Source organism: Centroberyx affinis, unplaced genomic scaffold (genome assembly GCF_046629955.1).
Source record: "Centroberyx affinis isolate AG114_WGS23_722 - 3 ecotype Tasmania unplaced genomic scaffold, CSIRO-AGI_Caff_v1 ptg003935l_1, whole genome shotgun sequence".
NCBI classification, from domain to species: domain Eukaryota; kingdom Metazoa; phylum Chordata; class Actinopteri; order Beryciformes; family Berycidae; genus Centroberyx; species Centroberyx affinis.
The window spans coordinates 1-16,190 of NW_027281764.1; the positions used below are offsets into that span (position 1 = coordinate 1).

General features: G+C 40.4%; 1 protein-coding gene across 1 annotated transcript; it reads left to right on the forward strand.

Moving 5' to 3' along the window:
* The first annotated feature begins 20 nt into the window (after window positions 1-20).
* Window positions 21-6,843, forward strand: LOC139663159 (protein piccolo-like). The gene is made up of 6 exons (XM_071541722.1): window positions 21-276; window positions 1,512-1,653; window positions 1,903-1,964; window positions 3,325-3,459; window positions 4,362-4,507; window positions 6,700-6,843. Exons 1-6 carry the CDS (start codon window positions 21-23, stop codon window positions 6,841-6,843), a joined length of 885 nt encoding a protein of 294 aa, XP_071397823.1.
* The last annotated feature ends 9,347 nt before the right edge of the window (window positions 6,844-16,190 follow it).

Sequence of the window (16,190 nt, forward strand, 5' to 3'; positions counted from 1 at the left end):
GACCTTTGACCCCACCGGCCATGACCTTTGTCTCCTGGCGTGATCCCCCGATCTGCGCCTGCGAAAATAAAAACACCGCCCGCCCAGGCCAAAGAGGCCGCCTCTCTTTGAGGCAGCACAGACACAGCGTAGTAGGCGTGCTCACCATTCAGAGAGCCCAGTCCGATTGGCTGCCTGCCCTGCCATCGGTTGTGTCGGCCAAAGGGAGCAGAGCAGACGGCAGACACCTGACCCTCAGGAAAGCCATGTCAGAAGAGAAGCCGCAGACCACCGGAGGTGAGAGTTTGCCCAAGAGTCTCCTCTCTGTCGTGTGACTGAAGCACAGATGGAGCAAGGAGAGAAAGAGAGAGTGAGAGAAAGAGAGGATGGGATACTACTAACGCACACCTGCAGAAAGAGAGAGAGAAGTCTGCAAGGCTAAAAAGAGAGATAGAAAGACAGGGAGAGAGAGAGTTGCACTCAGCCACATCACCAGAGATTCATGCAGCGAGACACAATTGCTTAACGGCCGCCAACACAGTTCACTAATACCAGGAAATGAATGTCTCCAACTGTGATATGATTCATTGACAGTTAACACTGTGCCACTTCCACAACTGCTGCGTCACGACTCCCCATTGGTTCATTCAAGTGGTATTAGTGAACTTTTTTCAGTCCTTCAGTTACATCGTGTTGAGCGGCCCGAGAGAGAAGCGTGTCGGCATGGATCCTGTTTTGCACCACATTCACGCATTTCACATCATTCATATTCTACCTCACTGCCTTATCAACTGTTGGAGAGCAATGGCATCACTTTGTTGAAGTGTTAAAACATTTAAATAGAAACAGTCTGCCTTTTATTAAGGAGTGCATCCAAAATGTACTACATATAAACAGGTTTATTAAACTTATATTAAAACAATGGATATCCATAAACAGCCTTTTAACTCCTCAAGATATGAAAGTGATATGGTAGTAATTTCACTTTGATTAGATGTTTTAACTACACCAATAGTGAGACAGAGATGGTAGGTTCCTATAAACATCTAGTACTTTCATACAGATAACTAACGATGTCAGTAGGGTCTACGTGCCTCTTGTTTGGTCTTCCGTTTACATATATGTGTAATATTTCTCTGGATTTATTTGTCCGTTTCATGTTAATGCTTTCTATGTGAGTTAATAAGTATACTGTCTTGTCTTTGTCTGAGAGAAAGATGCTAAGTACGCTACATTTGTCCACATGCTTCTCGCTAGTCGTCAGTGTTTGTGTGCTATTCATTACAATTCAGTTTGGTGTTTTGAATAAGCTTCCCTTACGCAAGTTAGAGAGAAGTTGATTGGGGCGTTGGAGTTTTATCTTAACTGGTAAATTGGATATAATGGCTTTTGAATTGCTCAAATAAATAGTAAATTGATGTTTACTAATGCTTCTTGGCCCTAGTTTGCACATTCTTGGACCCTATTAGAGGTGCGGTTTTCCTATCTCTCTCTCTCTTTCTCGTGATGGGTGTGGTTGTACCTCCACACAGCTCGGTCGAGCTACAGGTCCGGTGATGCCCCGGTCACAGCAGCCTCATTGGACAGTGGTCTGAGTGGCAGCGCCTACAGCCTATTGGATGAGGAGGGAGAGACAAACGAGGTGGACAGTGCCATCTTCCAGGTGCCCCGATTGTGAGTTGGCTCATTCAGTTCATTAAATCTCTATTAAAGCCCTGTTAGCTTCACACTTTTTGATGTGATGTAAATATGTTTATTTGATGCTAAACTGAGTAATGATACAGCACACAGTCAGCCCCTTCACTACTCTCAACACAGTCTAGCACACCTACCTCCATCCAAAGCAATAGAAACATTCCAGGGTGTCATATTATTAAATAGTTGTATGATTTTATAACTAGTAGCATGTTGTTTTCCCCTCAGTGGAAAGATCCCAAATGGCACAGATGTGATGAAATCATCCATGGGACACAGTGACTCCGAAGGTTAGATAATTATATATATATATATATGTGTGTGTGTGTGTGTGTGTGTGTGTGTGTGTGTGTTCATAATTCCTTGCGTTGATGCATTTGGGTATTGAAAAAACATACATACTATACCAAGTTTTGCTTTTTTAAGGCTTAAGAAATTGAAATGCTTCATTATGTTGAGTACTTAGAAAGTAATCTCAAGTTTTCTACTATTTTATGGACATTAATCATTGCAGTATAGACTTAAACTTTTTAGATCATAAGCAAATGGCAGTGTTACAGAGAAAATAAATTGCTCTGTTAATGAAACATGCTTTCAACATAGGTAGGCATTGAAAAAGTTTTGCTTTAAAGCTGGTTTCAGGTTTTCCCGACCAGAAATGGTATCAGTATTGAAAAACATCCATCACTACTGAGTCTATACATGCATTTGCGTATGCGTGTATGTCACTGTTTCCATTTCCAGCAGTTTACATTCTCCCTCCCTGCGTCACTGCCATCATATGTAGGCCTACGCAATAACAGGTTATTTTCATCGCTCTCTCTTTACTGATTTATTTCGTTCTTACCTCCCTGCAACCTTGCAGTTTGAGTTGTTATTATAATATGACTAATGTGAAGGTGACAGCAGTGACTGACATGACAGTCTGGAACAGCGTGACACGACCTGAGAAAGATAGAAAAGAGCTGAGGGAGTACTCACGGACTCAGAACTCACAGTCACATTTAAAAGAAACATTCATGCAATGTCAGACTGAAGCATAGGCCTAATACACACACATGGATGAAAGCATTAACACTTTCATCCTCACTCTCACTCACTCTCACTACCTACAGTACCGACCTGTACCTCTCTATCTCTCTAGCTATCGATGTATCTCTCTCTCCTAGTAACACACACACACACACACACACACACACACACAAGCACTTTTCATCAGGTTACCATTACTGTTTGCCAGGATCTTGTTGACCTAGCTTTCAAAAATGTCATTTCTATTCAGTTGCCAAGGCAACTGGAGGCCAGTCAGAGCTTCTCATAACTTCTCTGCGTCCTTGTTAAACAAATAGATGTGATTGGTTTCAGGCCATGTTTGCCATTACTCATGGTGAGAGTACATTTAGTGTCCAGTAGAGGGCATTGTTCATATAGACAGGGCAGATACATGAATGCCTCAATAACAGAAAGAGAGAGAGAGAGAGAGAAGAAGAAGAAGAAGAAGAAGAAGAAGAAGAAGCAGAGCTAGAAATAAATATACTGGGAGCACAATGATGCCAAAGCCATTAATAAGGGAACAATTTCAAACCTATATGAACTGTGTATTTGATTGTCCCACTGACTCAGTCTGTGTGTGTGTGTGTGTGTGTCCAGGTAAGACCCAGGTAATGGGGGAGATAAAGATCGCTCTGAAGAAGGAGATGAAGACGGAGGGAGAGCATCTGGTCCTCGAGATCCTCCAGTGTCGCAACATCACCTACAAGTTCAAGTCTCCAGACCACCTGCCTGGTACTGGACATAACATAGCTAGACACATGAAAACACACTCACATGCAGGCACGCACACACACAAACACACACATCTATATGAAAACAGACACACACAAAAATAAACAGTTGAATCTGAGCAGTCATACCCCTAATTATACATAATGATGACGCTGACACTCATATTCACACTCACTCACACACACAAAGCCACAACAGTCACATAGGTCCCCTTCACATCTGGCATTAACCTGACTTGTATCCAGATTGTGTCACATAGTTCTCAATCCTGGTCCCAGAGCCCGGTGTACACAGTGAAATCAGATTTCTCTTTCCTTTGCTAAAACGCAGATTGCTGAGTGATTCCTTCCATGTTTACATCTTGCTATCCAAGCTGCCTGCCACCTGTTTGATTTGCATGTGCTTCCTGGTGGGATCTGCACACAAAGGTTTATTTCCATTTATATGTGTGCACTATGTGAATTGAAGACCCATTGCATTTACCCTTGGTTGTTAATGTGGCCAAATGCACCTGACCACCTCTAGCAGTGGTTTGGGTGATCAGCTCTTCAGTGTTTCTTGGGTGCATTTGCACCTGCATTTTATGCAGCCTTGCCTTCTTAAGCAAACACGGAAGTCCTGGGAAAGACGGCTACTCTATTGCCCTCTACTGGTTGGCTGCAGAACAACATGAAACTCCACCCACCTCAATAGTAAGTCAGTGGGACCAAGGCCCATCTTCCATGTGGAAATATGGTTTTGGCGCTATCCGATTACCCAGGACGCATGTTATAATGCCAGGTGTAAACAAGGTTACTGTTCCAAGACTCTCACAAATGACACACTCATAGCAATGTTATACATCAACTGTGTGTGTGTGTGTGTGTGTGTGTGTGTGTGTGTGTGTGTGTGTGTGTCTGCAGACCTTTATGTGAAGCTGTACGTGGTGAACATTGCCACCCAGAAGAGGATCATCAAGAAGAAGACCAGAGTGTGTCGTCACGACCGCGAACCCTCCTTCAACGAAACCTTCCGCTTCTGTATGAACCCCACCGGACACTCCCTACAGGTAATCCCTCCCTACACACACTGTATCTGAACTCAGTGTGTCATAGCACTGGCTAGTGTTGTATACTAGTGTTGTATACTACTGGTCTGCTTAAAGGAATACACCAAGTTGTTGGGTGATCGGCCCATTGGTCAGCTTACCCATTAAGTGATGAGAACCAAGACGCCAAAATCATTCATGTAGATCATTTGTGCTCCATGCTAATGTAACCTACTAGCGCGCGTCGCCTAGTTTGCAGGTAGATCTAAAGGTCTAGGTTCTAAGAGGAGACGGGCATATGGTGAAGTAGTGAAGCGCTCAATGACATTACTCAATCCTTTCCTTAATAACTCACACCAACAACCAAATACATTTATGTTTAACTGTAGTGTATTATTGTTTCTCTTTTCCTGTCTTATTTCCTTCAGTTAGAACAAATACCTTGCATATGTTCTTCCATTTACAGTACATACACTGCCCAATTTGCTACAATAATACATTAAACTCGTACACATCTTGGGCATGAAACAAAATTGCACAAAATTCCTAGTATTGACTAAATTATAATCAATTTCCACAGAGACTAATATGGTTAACTAAATTATTCACTATGGCAACCAATCTTAGCTATGCAATTTAGGTTCAAACCCAGTGTACATTCAACCACAATTTTTAAATGTTGAGGCCCAACAAGAACAACAAAAAAATTAAATAAAACAAGATCTCAAAATGAAACAGTCTATACCTTCATAGAAATAACCCAGGGACTATGAAATCAGGCTTTATGTTTGTTCAACCCTGGTTTGAGTTTCTTATGCATTGAAGTTCCTACCACCACCCTTAGCAAGGAAAACTGTCCATCCTGGCTCCCAAGAGGATGGAGAAGATGAAGAAGGTTGAATCTGATGAGTAGTGGAGATGAAGATTGAAGATGATGATGGCGGCGAAGATCCAGTGAGCGGTGAGAAGATGGTGACGATGGAGATGGAACCAGGAGGCAGTGGGATGACGGCGGCTCAAGCAGCACAGTTCTGTCTGTAGTATAGTCTCAACAAAAAACCAGTCTGCACAAAACGTGCAGAGTAATCACTCAGTTGTCCATATCAACAGTTCACTTGTGTTTCTTCTTAGGACACCAATACATAATATCCTTACACATCTCAATAACTATACCGTTTAACAACATTTCAATTACACATTTTAGCTTAGAACTTAGTCTTATCTGTCCAGCTTAATGAACTAGCTTACCAAGAACCTAACAGTCACGACAAAAAGACAGAAAACATATAAAACATTGATTGTTTCTGCCTGTAGCTGAATTAACCAACCACTAACTTAATATTTTTTCCTAAATGTATAGTATTCAACACATTCAAGTGAAACCATACCAATAATAGCTTCATCAGGCTATTAGCTCATCCCGACTGGTTTTTTAACATATGACTAAGCAACAATCATCAAGGTTAGCAACAACCAGTGCTAATTCGCTTTTTTAGCTAACAGCTAACTCACCGGAATATTCGATAACAAACGCCGTTTGGACGAGTCGGCAGCTCCGTGGCTGTTATGTAACTTCTCTTTCAGCTTTCAAGAATCTCTCATTTATCGTTGCCAGTTTCTACTTCAATCAAAGTGATTAGATCGTTCCAACTTTCTGCACACGAGCTACCTACTGGCGCTACCATTTTGCTCGTGCCGGTCTCAGCAAGCAGAAAAAACAGAAAAAACTTGTTGGCGCATGCTCACATGGCTCTCTCAATTACGCCACTAGGGAGCGCAAATGGAACATAATAACTGAGGGGAGTAGTTATTCTAATAATGTCATACCTGTCTGATGACTTTGTTCTTTTTATAATGACTGCTCAGACTACCTGGCTACACTAACATTATCTTAGAAGTGAGAAAATGAGAACTTGTAACAGCACTAAAGCTAAATGCCCATCTACTAACTGCCCAGTACTATGTCTACTGTTTACATAGGAAGGGAAGGTGGTGGGTGAAGGGAGACTGTATAGCTAAAAATCACTATGCAGCGGATGAATATGTGGTTGTTCATCTGAAATAGTTAAAAAAAATAATATATATAGTTTGTTTTCTACGTATATTCTCCTCACTTAACAGGCAAGCTGTTACATGGGTGACAGACCAATCACCCTTGTATTTCTATAAATACTCAACAGTGTGACATGCTGTGTTTTCTGTTCTGGCACTAGCTGTTCCTGGTGTCGAACGGGGGCAAGTTTATGAAGAAGACGCTGATCGGCGAGGCCTACGTGTGGCTGGACAAAGTGGACCTACGTAAGCGAGTGGTGAGCTGGCACAAGCTGCTCGCCAGCACCGCCCAGATCCACTCGTAAAAATGGAGACTCAACCTGAAGGGGCGCACAGAAGCTTCTGACACCTGGGGATGCTTGAGTTCAGCATCTCCGTTACTGATTCACTGTTTAAGGATAGAATCACAGGTCTACTGCTGGTGGGGGGGGGGGGGGGGGGGTTTGGGTACGGGGGAGGGGGGCGAAATATCTGTTTCTTCAATCACGGTTTCAGGGCAAAGATAGCTCGAGGTGTGGCTCGTCGTTTGGGGAGAGGCAAAAAAAAAAATTGTCAGAGGTGGGGCTTTTATTTTGGTGATACAGGAAGTGTAGTTATGTGTTTACAAGACATGAACACGTGTTTACAGGACGTAGTGTAGCCAGAGGGGAGTCGAACATAGGTGCTGAGGTAAGAAGGCAAACGCGGAATCAACCAGGTATTACACACTTTAATACATGCACACACACACATACGCACACATGCACACATAATTATTTACGACAATTTTGCACACATCCATTCACACAGAAGATAAAAATAAATTTTAATAGATACAGGGAATGGACACTTGTAGATTCTAATTTATTTATTTAGATGTTTTATCCATGAATGAAATTCTTTAAATGGACTCTCCTCATTGCTTTATTATGATCTGCAGAGTTTTATTGATTTACAAAGCTTTTTGGGAATGAAATATTGAAGACTCCGGCTATGGAGACCTCTTATTTATTTTTGTATTATGATTATAGCATAGAGTTCTATCATTTGTCTTCTCCTCAATTATTTAAGTGCATAAAAAAGTCTATCCTGGGAAGCATGGTATATTTTATAACACACTACCTAGCATTCCAATTTAAGATATTTGAGATTCGAAGGAAGTCTCTCAGCAAGCATGTTTTTGAATTTATTGACAAAAACATTTCCTTGTTCGCTTTGGACCCCATCTCTTCTCTCCCTAAGTGTAAATTTAGTGATATCAAATGATGATTATTGTTCGATAAAGAATCAATGTTACTATATCAGATTGGACACTATATATTGTGCACATGAGTCTATCTATGTGGTATTCAGTACCACACGTTCTGCACAAAAATGATCACCTATAAGGTTCACTTTGTATATAGTGAAGTAAAATGTCATAGCTGGAAATTAAATATAACATATATAGATAGATATAGATATCTTTATCACAGACAATCCAGTCTTGATGATTGTGGCATAGAGGTTTTATTTATTCATGATGCCCCTTAGAATGTGAGACGTTTACCCCATGAGATTCAAGCATTTACTTGTTTTACTTTGTAGCGAAATACATTGTGAAATCCACGCACATTGCTAGTCTTCAAACAGTCCTGCTTTAAACTATAAGGGCAGTCCTTTAACAATGCACGCTTATGTGTTACTTTGCACTTTCTGCTCAGAATGTAAAACTGACTTCATCGGCCTGCTTAAAATGAGTTTGACGGAGAGTGTTCCAAGGTGAGGAAGTAGAGAGGTGAGGTGAAGCCGTTACAATATCGGAAGATATTGCAGCAAACAAGATGCTGTCAAAATGCGTTGTCAGGATCCAAAATGTCAACAAACATTTTCCATTTGTCTCTGTGTTCATCTTTGAGAGAAGTTTGAGGGTCAAATACGTTGATGGTTGACTCATACTTACAAGTAAAGTCTTAAAGCCTAGAGAAAGCTAAAATCCTTCATTGTTTGTCGCTCTATAACAGTCTTTCCATGGAAAAACATTACTTACATCCCAAGGCGAGGCTATAATGATGACATGTTGATGTTCCAGCTTTTTGTCATGACTGACCATATCCATGTTGTCTTGATCATACCGATCTATAAATCTCTAATGTAACAGTATGTCCTTAGAAATCTATTATATCCATACAGTCTTGAGGAAGGCGATCCTGTACAGGGGTCAAAAGGCACGAGAGCGGGGTCATTGTTAACCTTTTCACTCATGACACCACAATTTGAGTGATTTCTATGCAACATCCATAAAATGTTGTAACTGCATCTTGACTTGCCTCAAATGATGTACTGAAATTTGACACTTTGTGGGAGAGGAACGTTGCATCGGTCAAATTTGTATATTGTTTTTTTTTTACTGCTGTATTTTCATGCTATCCGCAATATGGATATCACTTTCATATGATTTGTTTTTAAGATGTCTTATTTCGTACTGCTATATGCATCTTTATTTATTGCCCATGAGATTTTATTTCTTATGTTGTATTATATTTGTTTACGTGTCAGGTGTACATACAAAAATGAGAAATTTTGTTTTTATACACAATGTAGTGCTTGTTTACAATGTTTAGAGGGCCTGAAACTCAGAGAATCAACTTTTTTGCCCTTGCGCGTGCGCACACACACACACACACACACACACTAACACAGAAATTCCCATACACAGATCCTGAATTCCACGTAGCTTTGAATTAAGGCAAGAAGAACCATTCCTACACAAACAATTCCCCTCTTTTTATGCACTCCTTCTTTGAATAGTTTTATTTTTCCAGTACGTACGTTATATGAAAAATGACCAAAAAAAAGACGATCAACATTGTAAGCACTTGATGTTATACCTGAAACGATTACGTGTTTGTTTTTTGTTTTTTCTCTCTTTTTTTTATACCCATGTGCTTGTGTGTGCAGCATCTCCATACAAAACCCGTGCATGGCAGTGCATATCTCTTCCGTTCAGTGTCATCTGTCTAGAAATATCGACTTTAAATCTCTCTCACACGTACACACGAAGAATTACACATGCTCACACATGAAGAAACCCTCACACAGATGCCATCTCTCTATTTCCAACCTTGTAAATACTTATCTTTTTTTATACCGGGGTGGGTGGGGGGGCAATAGGTCTTTTAGCAGACTAAAAGAGCATGTGATCGTAGAAGTAACAGAAAAAATGTTCTTCTCTCGGTCAATGTACAGGGGATAGATAGATTGAGAAATGACCTTATATCTGTCTATAGGGACCCAGACTTACCCTTCCCTTTACACCAAACACTAAAGGTTTACCAGAGTCTAAATACACAGAAGTCTATCTTAACAACTCAAGTAGTTGCAGGAGAATTTAAATGTGCTCACACTGGATGTTGCATGTTTTGTTGGTGGTTCATACTATTTTTGTGTCCAGATACTATTAAAAAAAAAAAAACGAATGAGAGGTAGAGAAAGACATAGAACAAAATGCTATAAAGGGGGAAATTATGAAGAAAACTTATTCAAATTATTTAATGATGTATGCTGACTGTACAAAGATTATGCTTGTAAAACCTGTCTGGTTTTCCACTTGTACGTAAACAGAAAAAAAAAAAAATCTACTGTCATGGTTTTGTGATTGTACACAGGAGGTATTGATAAATTATGCAAATTGTGCTGTAAAAATGGCTGTTGCCCCATGTCTAAATATTAAATATCTGTACAAATGAAGTGTTGTTGCGTATGTGTTACCTTTGACTTCTTGACTGTGCAAAATCCGTGGGTGGGGTATGTAATAACAATGGGCCGTTCTGGGAAGATGACATGATGGAAAATTGAGGCTGATTTTGGGTCAGTGTTTGTAAAACTCCCTTAGAGGTTTCATGTCTGTCTGGCAGCCGGAGCACCGGTGATGTGAAGTAACACAATATAACCAGAAGATGGCGCCATGTGACTTTATTGTCAACATCTCAAGTGTTTGCTCATGAATTCATTTGTAAAGATAGACCAAATCTTTGATGAATCTTCTGATCTTCATAAGACTTCAATACTAACGCAACTTCTCTCTGTCTTATTTCCAACTGTTCTCAATAGTTCACATGCTTTCAGAAAATGACACACCATACTCTTGCAGTCTCACACTCTACTTCATGGCTTGTGGCTAAAGGCAGGCGTGGGTGTGGACACACACACACACACTCACACACACACACACACACACACGCTCACACACACACACACAAACCTGCCCCATATCCACAGTATAAGATGACCCTGAGCAAGTGTTCATCCAGGATGTCCTCTTTTGTGTTGTCGTTGATGTTGTTGCTCTGTGAAGTCATACAAATAATCAATGAGAGTATGCATTCGCCTCTTCCTGTGTTTGTTTAGTGCCATTTAGTGGCCTCATAAATCTGCCGCTCGTTTGTCCTCCCTCAGTTTGCAGTCCTAACACAGTGGCACTCAGTGATTTGTGAGCTGTGACGTGTGAAGGGGACACAGTGTTCATGCTAACTCTACTGTGAGTGGATAGGAAGGGACATGTCAAAGCTAGCTGAGAGGCCAGAGGGGGAGGGAGAGAACATCCACTCAAATACAATATATTCCCTGACTATTTGAACCACCATGTTTAGACTTATGGTGTATGGATAAAAAATGCATATTGGCCCTAATTTCTGAAATTTGATTTTTTAATTTCTGTCTTTGATTTGATCTTGGATTACATTTATGATCATTTCAAAGAATATCAATAAAACAAATAAAAAATTCATTCCTTTGGTAATGACAGAAATTACTTTTAGATTTTGTTATACCATAGGATGTAGGAGAAAATGAATGTAAACTGCTGCTTTTGATGTACAATGAAACTTTTATGTATCACAACTTTGGGTTGGATTTGGATTTCGAAGGGTAAAATTATGTTTAAGGAGTGATGGTTTTGAGGGCCAGCACTAACAAAAAAATGAATTAATCTCAGACAAGACAAGCTAACATTATACTCAGTTGGGACAAATGAGCAGCTGTGTGTCCAGTCCTCAATACTAACCTTAATCTTAGTCAACTCTTGTTTTGAGACTCAGCTCCCAGAGGAAAGAAATGTCTTGGAGAACAAACACAGGAGCTGAACGAAGCATCAGCTTGTGGTGCGAGCAGGAGATTTATGAGAGATCAAGTCATGGCCGGCTCTCCTTTCTCAGACATGTCAAGTAGTGACGAGGATTTGAAAGATGTTTGTCTTTTGCCATGCTGTCAGCAGTGCGCCTATAGCTACTGTCTGCCTGGGGCTGATTAAATATTTCCCTACTTATTGGAGCCAGCATGTGTGTTCTCTGCCAGCAGTGCCAATACTGTGTCTATTTATATGTAGCATCTGTGTTTAGGTATTGCACATGTCTATGTAACTGCCTACAGAAGTACTCACCTGTATGTCGTTATGTACTTTTCTGGATCTGTCTATTGGATCCTGTGTGTGTGATGCAACAGGCCTTCAATCCTCTAATCCTCATATTATTCATACAAGTGTTCAGACCACCTGCAACAATAACATATTTGCATGTGGTGAAGTTTCAAAGCTCCTCCTACTGTGCATCATGGTTTTGTGTTTCTCAGTAATTTGCTCATCCCATACAGCTGTGCTTCTGATGCTTTCTTTGAGGACTCACACTGGTAATAACTAAGACGTCACACAATGTTAACATGGGTGGGAGTTTGGACCCTGGACCTTGTGCCGTTTAAATATTAACTTGCTATACTGAGCTAAATTATATTTTATTTTTACTCTCACTATTCAGAACAAAGACATTAAAGTGTAATGTTTGATGGGTGCTAGGGATTCAACCATTGACCATGTGCATTACACAATTCTATTCTATTCTATATCAAGCTATGTAAAACCCAAATCGCAAAAACAGTGTTCTTTCTTTAAATGAATCATCTTAAGTTATGCATTTCTTTTGATGAATGGAAGTTTAACTCATACTGTTTACATTGGAAAGCATTTTCAGAATAAGGAGAACTGTGCGTTTTTATACTATTCCAGATTTGACCCACATTCATATCTGATCCCAAAAACATCTGATATGGACTGTTCAGACAGCAGTGAAAAAGCATTGCAGAGCATTGCAGAAATCACATGTGTGTCACACATGGTCAAAGCATCAGGTTTTTGGCGTGTGTATGTCCAACCATAGATACGGCCATATGAGCAAAGTGTCAATATGCAAGATGTTGAGCATCCAAGCAAAATGATACAGCACTGGCACAAAACTTGTGAATCATCCAATTAATTAGCTAATCTAGTAGAAGGGCATGTATAAATTATGCCCATGGAGAAATAAATATGTTAGAAGATTTACTGGATGAGATCATACATTCACCCTCACTCACACAGCACATATTGCTCAGTACCACAGACACACACACACACGCACTCGCACACACGCACTCACACACACACACCAACAGCCACACCCCAGAATGCATAGTCCTACACAGTAAAGTGTAGTAAAAAAGGTACCAACACATAATTGCACATTTCCCACTGCTGAAACATAACCTACTCATAGGCACTATTCATATTACACACACACACACACACACACACATGCACACACATTCTGGTCCAATGAGAAAGTTGAATGCGAGCATTTACATAGCTTTGCCTCCAGGGGGCGAGAGAAACACACTTTGCAGACTCAACCAATGGGCTTTACCTTTGTGTGTTTCTGTCAGCCCTTTTCCTAAAGGTGTATTCCCCTTTGTTAATCTACATGGGGTCACAGGTTACAAGGAAATTAATTATGCTTGAATGCATTTTCATATGGTGGATGTTTTTTTTTTCATGCACGACTGTGTGTGTGAGATAGAAAGAGAGAGAGAGAGAGAGAGAGAGAGAGAGAAAGAGGAGGGGTGAGAGTGAGTGAGTGTGTGTGTATAGAGAGTCTGGTGGATCATGTGTGTCAGTGTGTGTGTCAGCAGCAGCACCTGTTGGGCCGTGACTCTGCAGCTGCAGCTACAAACCACCTGCCTCTGCCTGCTGAGTCCATCACAACAGAGAAATGGTCTCGAAAGAAAGATTTTTAACATAAAACTCCTCGCACATTTGAAGACTTCTTCCAAAGCATCATGTATCTAAAAGGAACATTAGCTGAAGTTCACTATCTAGCCCATGATGATGCTATCATTTTGTCAACCACAGACTAACAGTATGTTACCATACTTACCCTTATGAAAAACATTTTATAAGTAGGTGTCACTCTTATCAAATGGTGGATATTTTATTATGGAGCAAAACTCTTCATTATGTCCCTAACTCAATATTTGTGAACATGAACAACAAAAGCCAGAATCCAGGGAGCCAAGTCTTTAATTTCTTTAATTTAACATCTTTTAACCAGATTTTGAACATTCTCTTTTTTTCTCTCTCTCAATAATTAAAATGTCACCATAGGATCTCAATAGACTTGGTTTGTGATTGCTCCCAACCCAGATTAACACAGTGAACATCACAGAGAACCTTGCAGAAAACAGTCTGGCTGGAGGGCAGCTAATCTTCGCTTACATAACAGAATGAATCAGATATTTTCTTAACCCCATGTAACCGAGCCCAAACTGCTGCTGTGGAGATGCTCCATCTGTTTACTTGTGTGTTTATAAGTTCCTCAGGGGGGGAAACTAGGAACTAGACTCACCATTGCAGAGTTAGGGCAGAGTCATGTGAGTCGATTCCTCTGGGTGGTTTCTTTTGGAAACACCCTCTGCCTGGTCTCAAAATGCTGAACAGCAGCAGCTAATCAGATCTGATATTTGTTATGTGCAGCCTGAATGGTGACTAATGTTGGGTCTGTGCATTGTAGCTGATGATCTGCTGTAAGGAGTGTGTAATCTTTGTAGGGACACCTGTTGCCAACCCCATAAAGGGCTATAATAGCTATAAAGGTCTTTAACTAAGCAGCACTCTCACTGTACTTTTAAATATAGAAAACACTTTAAATAAAGAAGAGCATTGGAGTCTGGCCATAAACTATGACCAGAGCCATATTCTTAGACCCTTCTTGACAGCTGTCTCTATTCAGATATTCAAAGACTAAGGTTACTGTAGGTTTGAAAAACGGAATAATACAAATTTGAAATCTGGATGGAATTGGAACCTGCATATCCATTTGGGAGTCTAAGTTCATCATTCAATATCTCTGAAAAATACAGGATTCAGTCTATAAAATTGTTATGATTTCAAGGGCAGTTGCCTATTATGAGTACTTCCATCAAGCTCTATGTAGTGTTTTTGTACAGAAGAGTGTGTGAGTTAAGGACGTGAAGGACGTGAAGTGTTCAAGGACGTTGGTTGCTTGACTTACACGTGTGCCTCTGAAAACGCCGACCATTTGATCAAAGGATGCCAGGCTCTCCCTGCCAGATCTCACTCTCCAGTCCACATTGTTCCCTTTCTTTCTTCCTCTCCCTATCTCTCTCCCTCTCTCTCTCTATGTTCCCTTATGTTCGCTTTCATATGCACTCTCTCTTATCCCTCTTTTCAGCAACTCACCCTCTGCTCTCTCTCTTTCTGATGGATCCTTCAGATCCCCCACTTCTAAAGATGCGTTTGTTCCCCTCTTTTGCCTTCAAAGATGGGCCTGCGTCAGACACGGGGCCCGGTAACACGCTGCTGTCGCTGTGCGTCTGTGATTCACTGGGCGCCGAGGCTGATCAAACCGACAGAGATTTGTCGAGACCGCATCAGGCGACATTGCCGGATTCGTCTGCTTGCATAAGTTCAGACAGGGGACAGACACACCCATCGAACATGGCTTGAACCCCAAAGAGGAGCGGTCAATGCTTGGTATATTGAGAGTTTAAGGTCGAAAAGAGAATTGAGGGGTCATTTGGAAATAACCGTGCTTTGAGTCTTTGCTTTGTGTTGCAGAAGGAATCACACTGGATAAGAAATCTGAAAAAGGAGATACAATAAAATCCTCCTGGTCTTTCACTCTTTTTCATCTACATGGTCTCAAATAATATTAAATCACTGAATAATATGAATAATATGAATGTATTAATTCTTTATTATTATTGTTATTTTTTATAATAGTAGTATTAGCAGCAATCGTAGTAGTAATAGTTTAGTTTAGTGTTAGTATTAGTATTAGTGTTAGAATTAGTATTAGTGTCTGTACTAGTGTTAGTTTTAGCATTAGCATTAGTTATGGTAAGTGTTAGTATCTGTTGTAACCATGCCAGTAATTTGGAGTTTTAGTGACACCTGCTGGTCATTTGTTATTTGCAGTATCCATTCTGTTTCCTTCCTGTGTGGGTGTCAGCAAATTGATGATGTAAAATCCTGTAGTCTCCATATTGTGGTTTATACTTGGAATGTGAAGCTAATGCTCCAATCCCTTGCCATCCTTCTTCCATGGCCCTTGAGAAGGCATTACCTGTAAGTTATTCAGCTGATATCTTCTATACAAGCATGTTATTTTGATAAGATTAATGTTCCTGACTTCCTGAGCTACTGTACAACTGTCAGGGTTTAAATATTGCCGATTGTGGTCCTTTGTGTTTGTAGATATAGCACATCAGTTACTACAGACAGCTGTATGTTTATGCTTACCTAGTGTATGCGTTAGCCTATTTACATGATTTTGTCCACATGATACTTACCGTATATTTGATCAGTATC

Excerpts from the sequence above, each read along its gene's own strand:
- LOC139663159 (XM_071541722.1), top strand. The coding sequence starts at position 21 with ATGACCTTTGTCTCCTGGCGTGATCCCCCGATCTGCGCCTGCGAAAAT. Across the intron at positions 277-1,511 it reads GAAGCCGCAGACCACCGGAG|CTCGGTCGAGCTACAGGTCC; the intron begins GTGAGAGTTTGC and ends ACCTCCACACAG. Across the intron at positions 1,654-1,902 it reads ATCTTCCAGGTGCCCCGATT|TGGAAAGATCCCAAATGGCA; the intron begins GTGAGTTGGCTC and ends TTTTCCCCTCAG.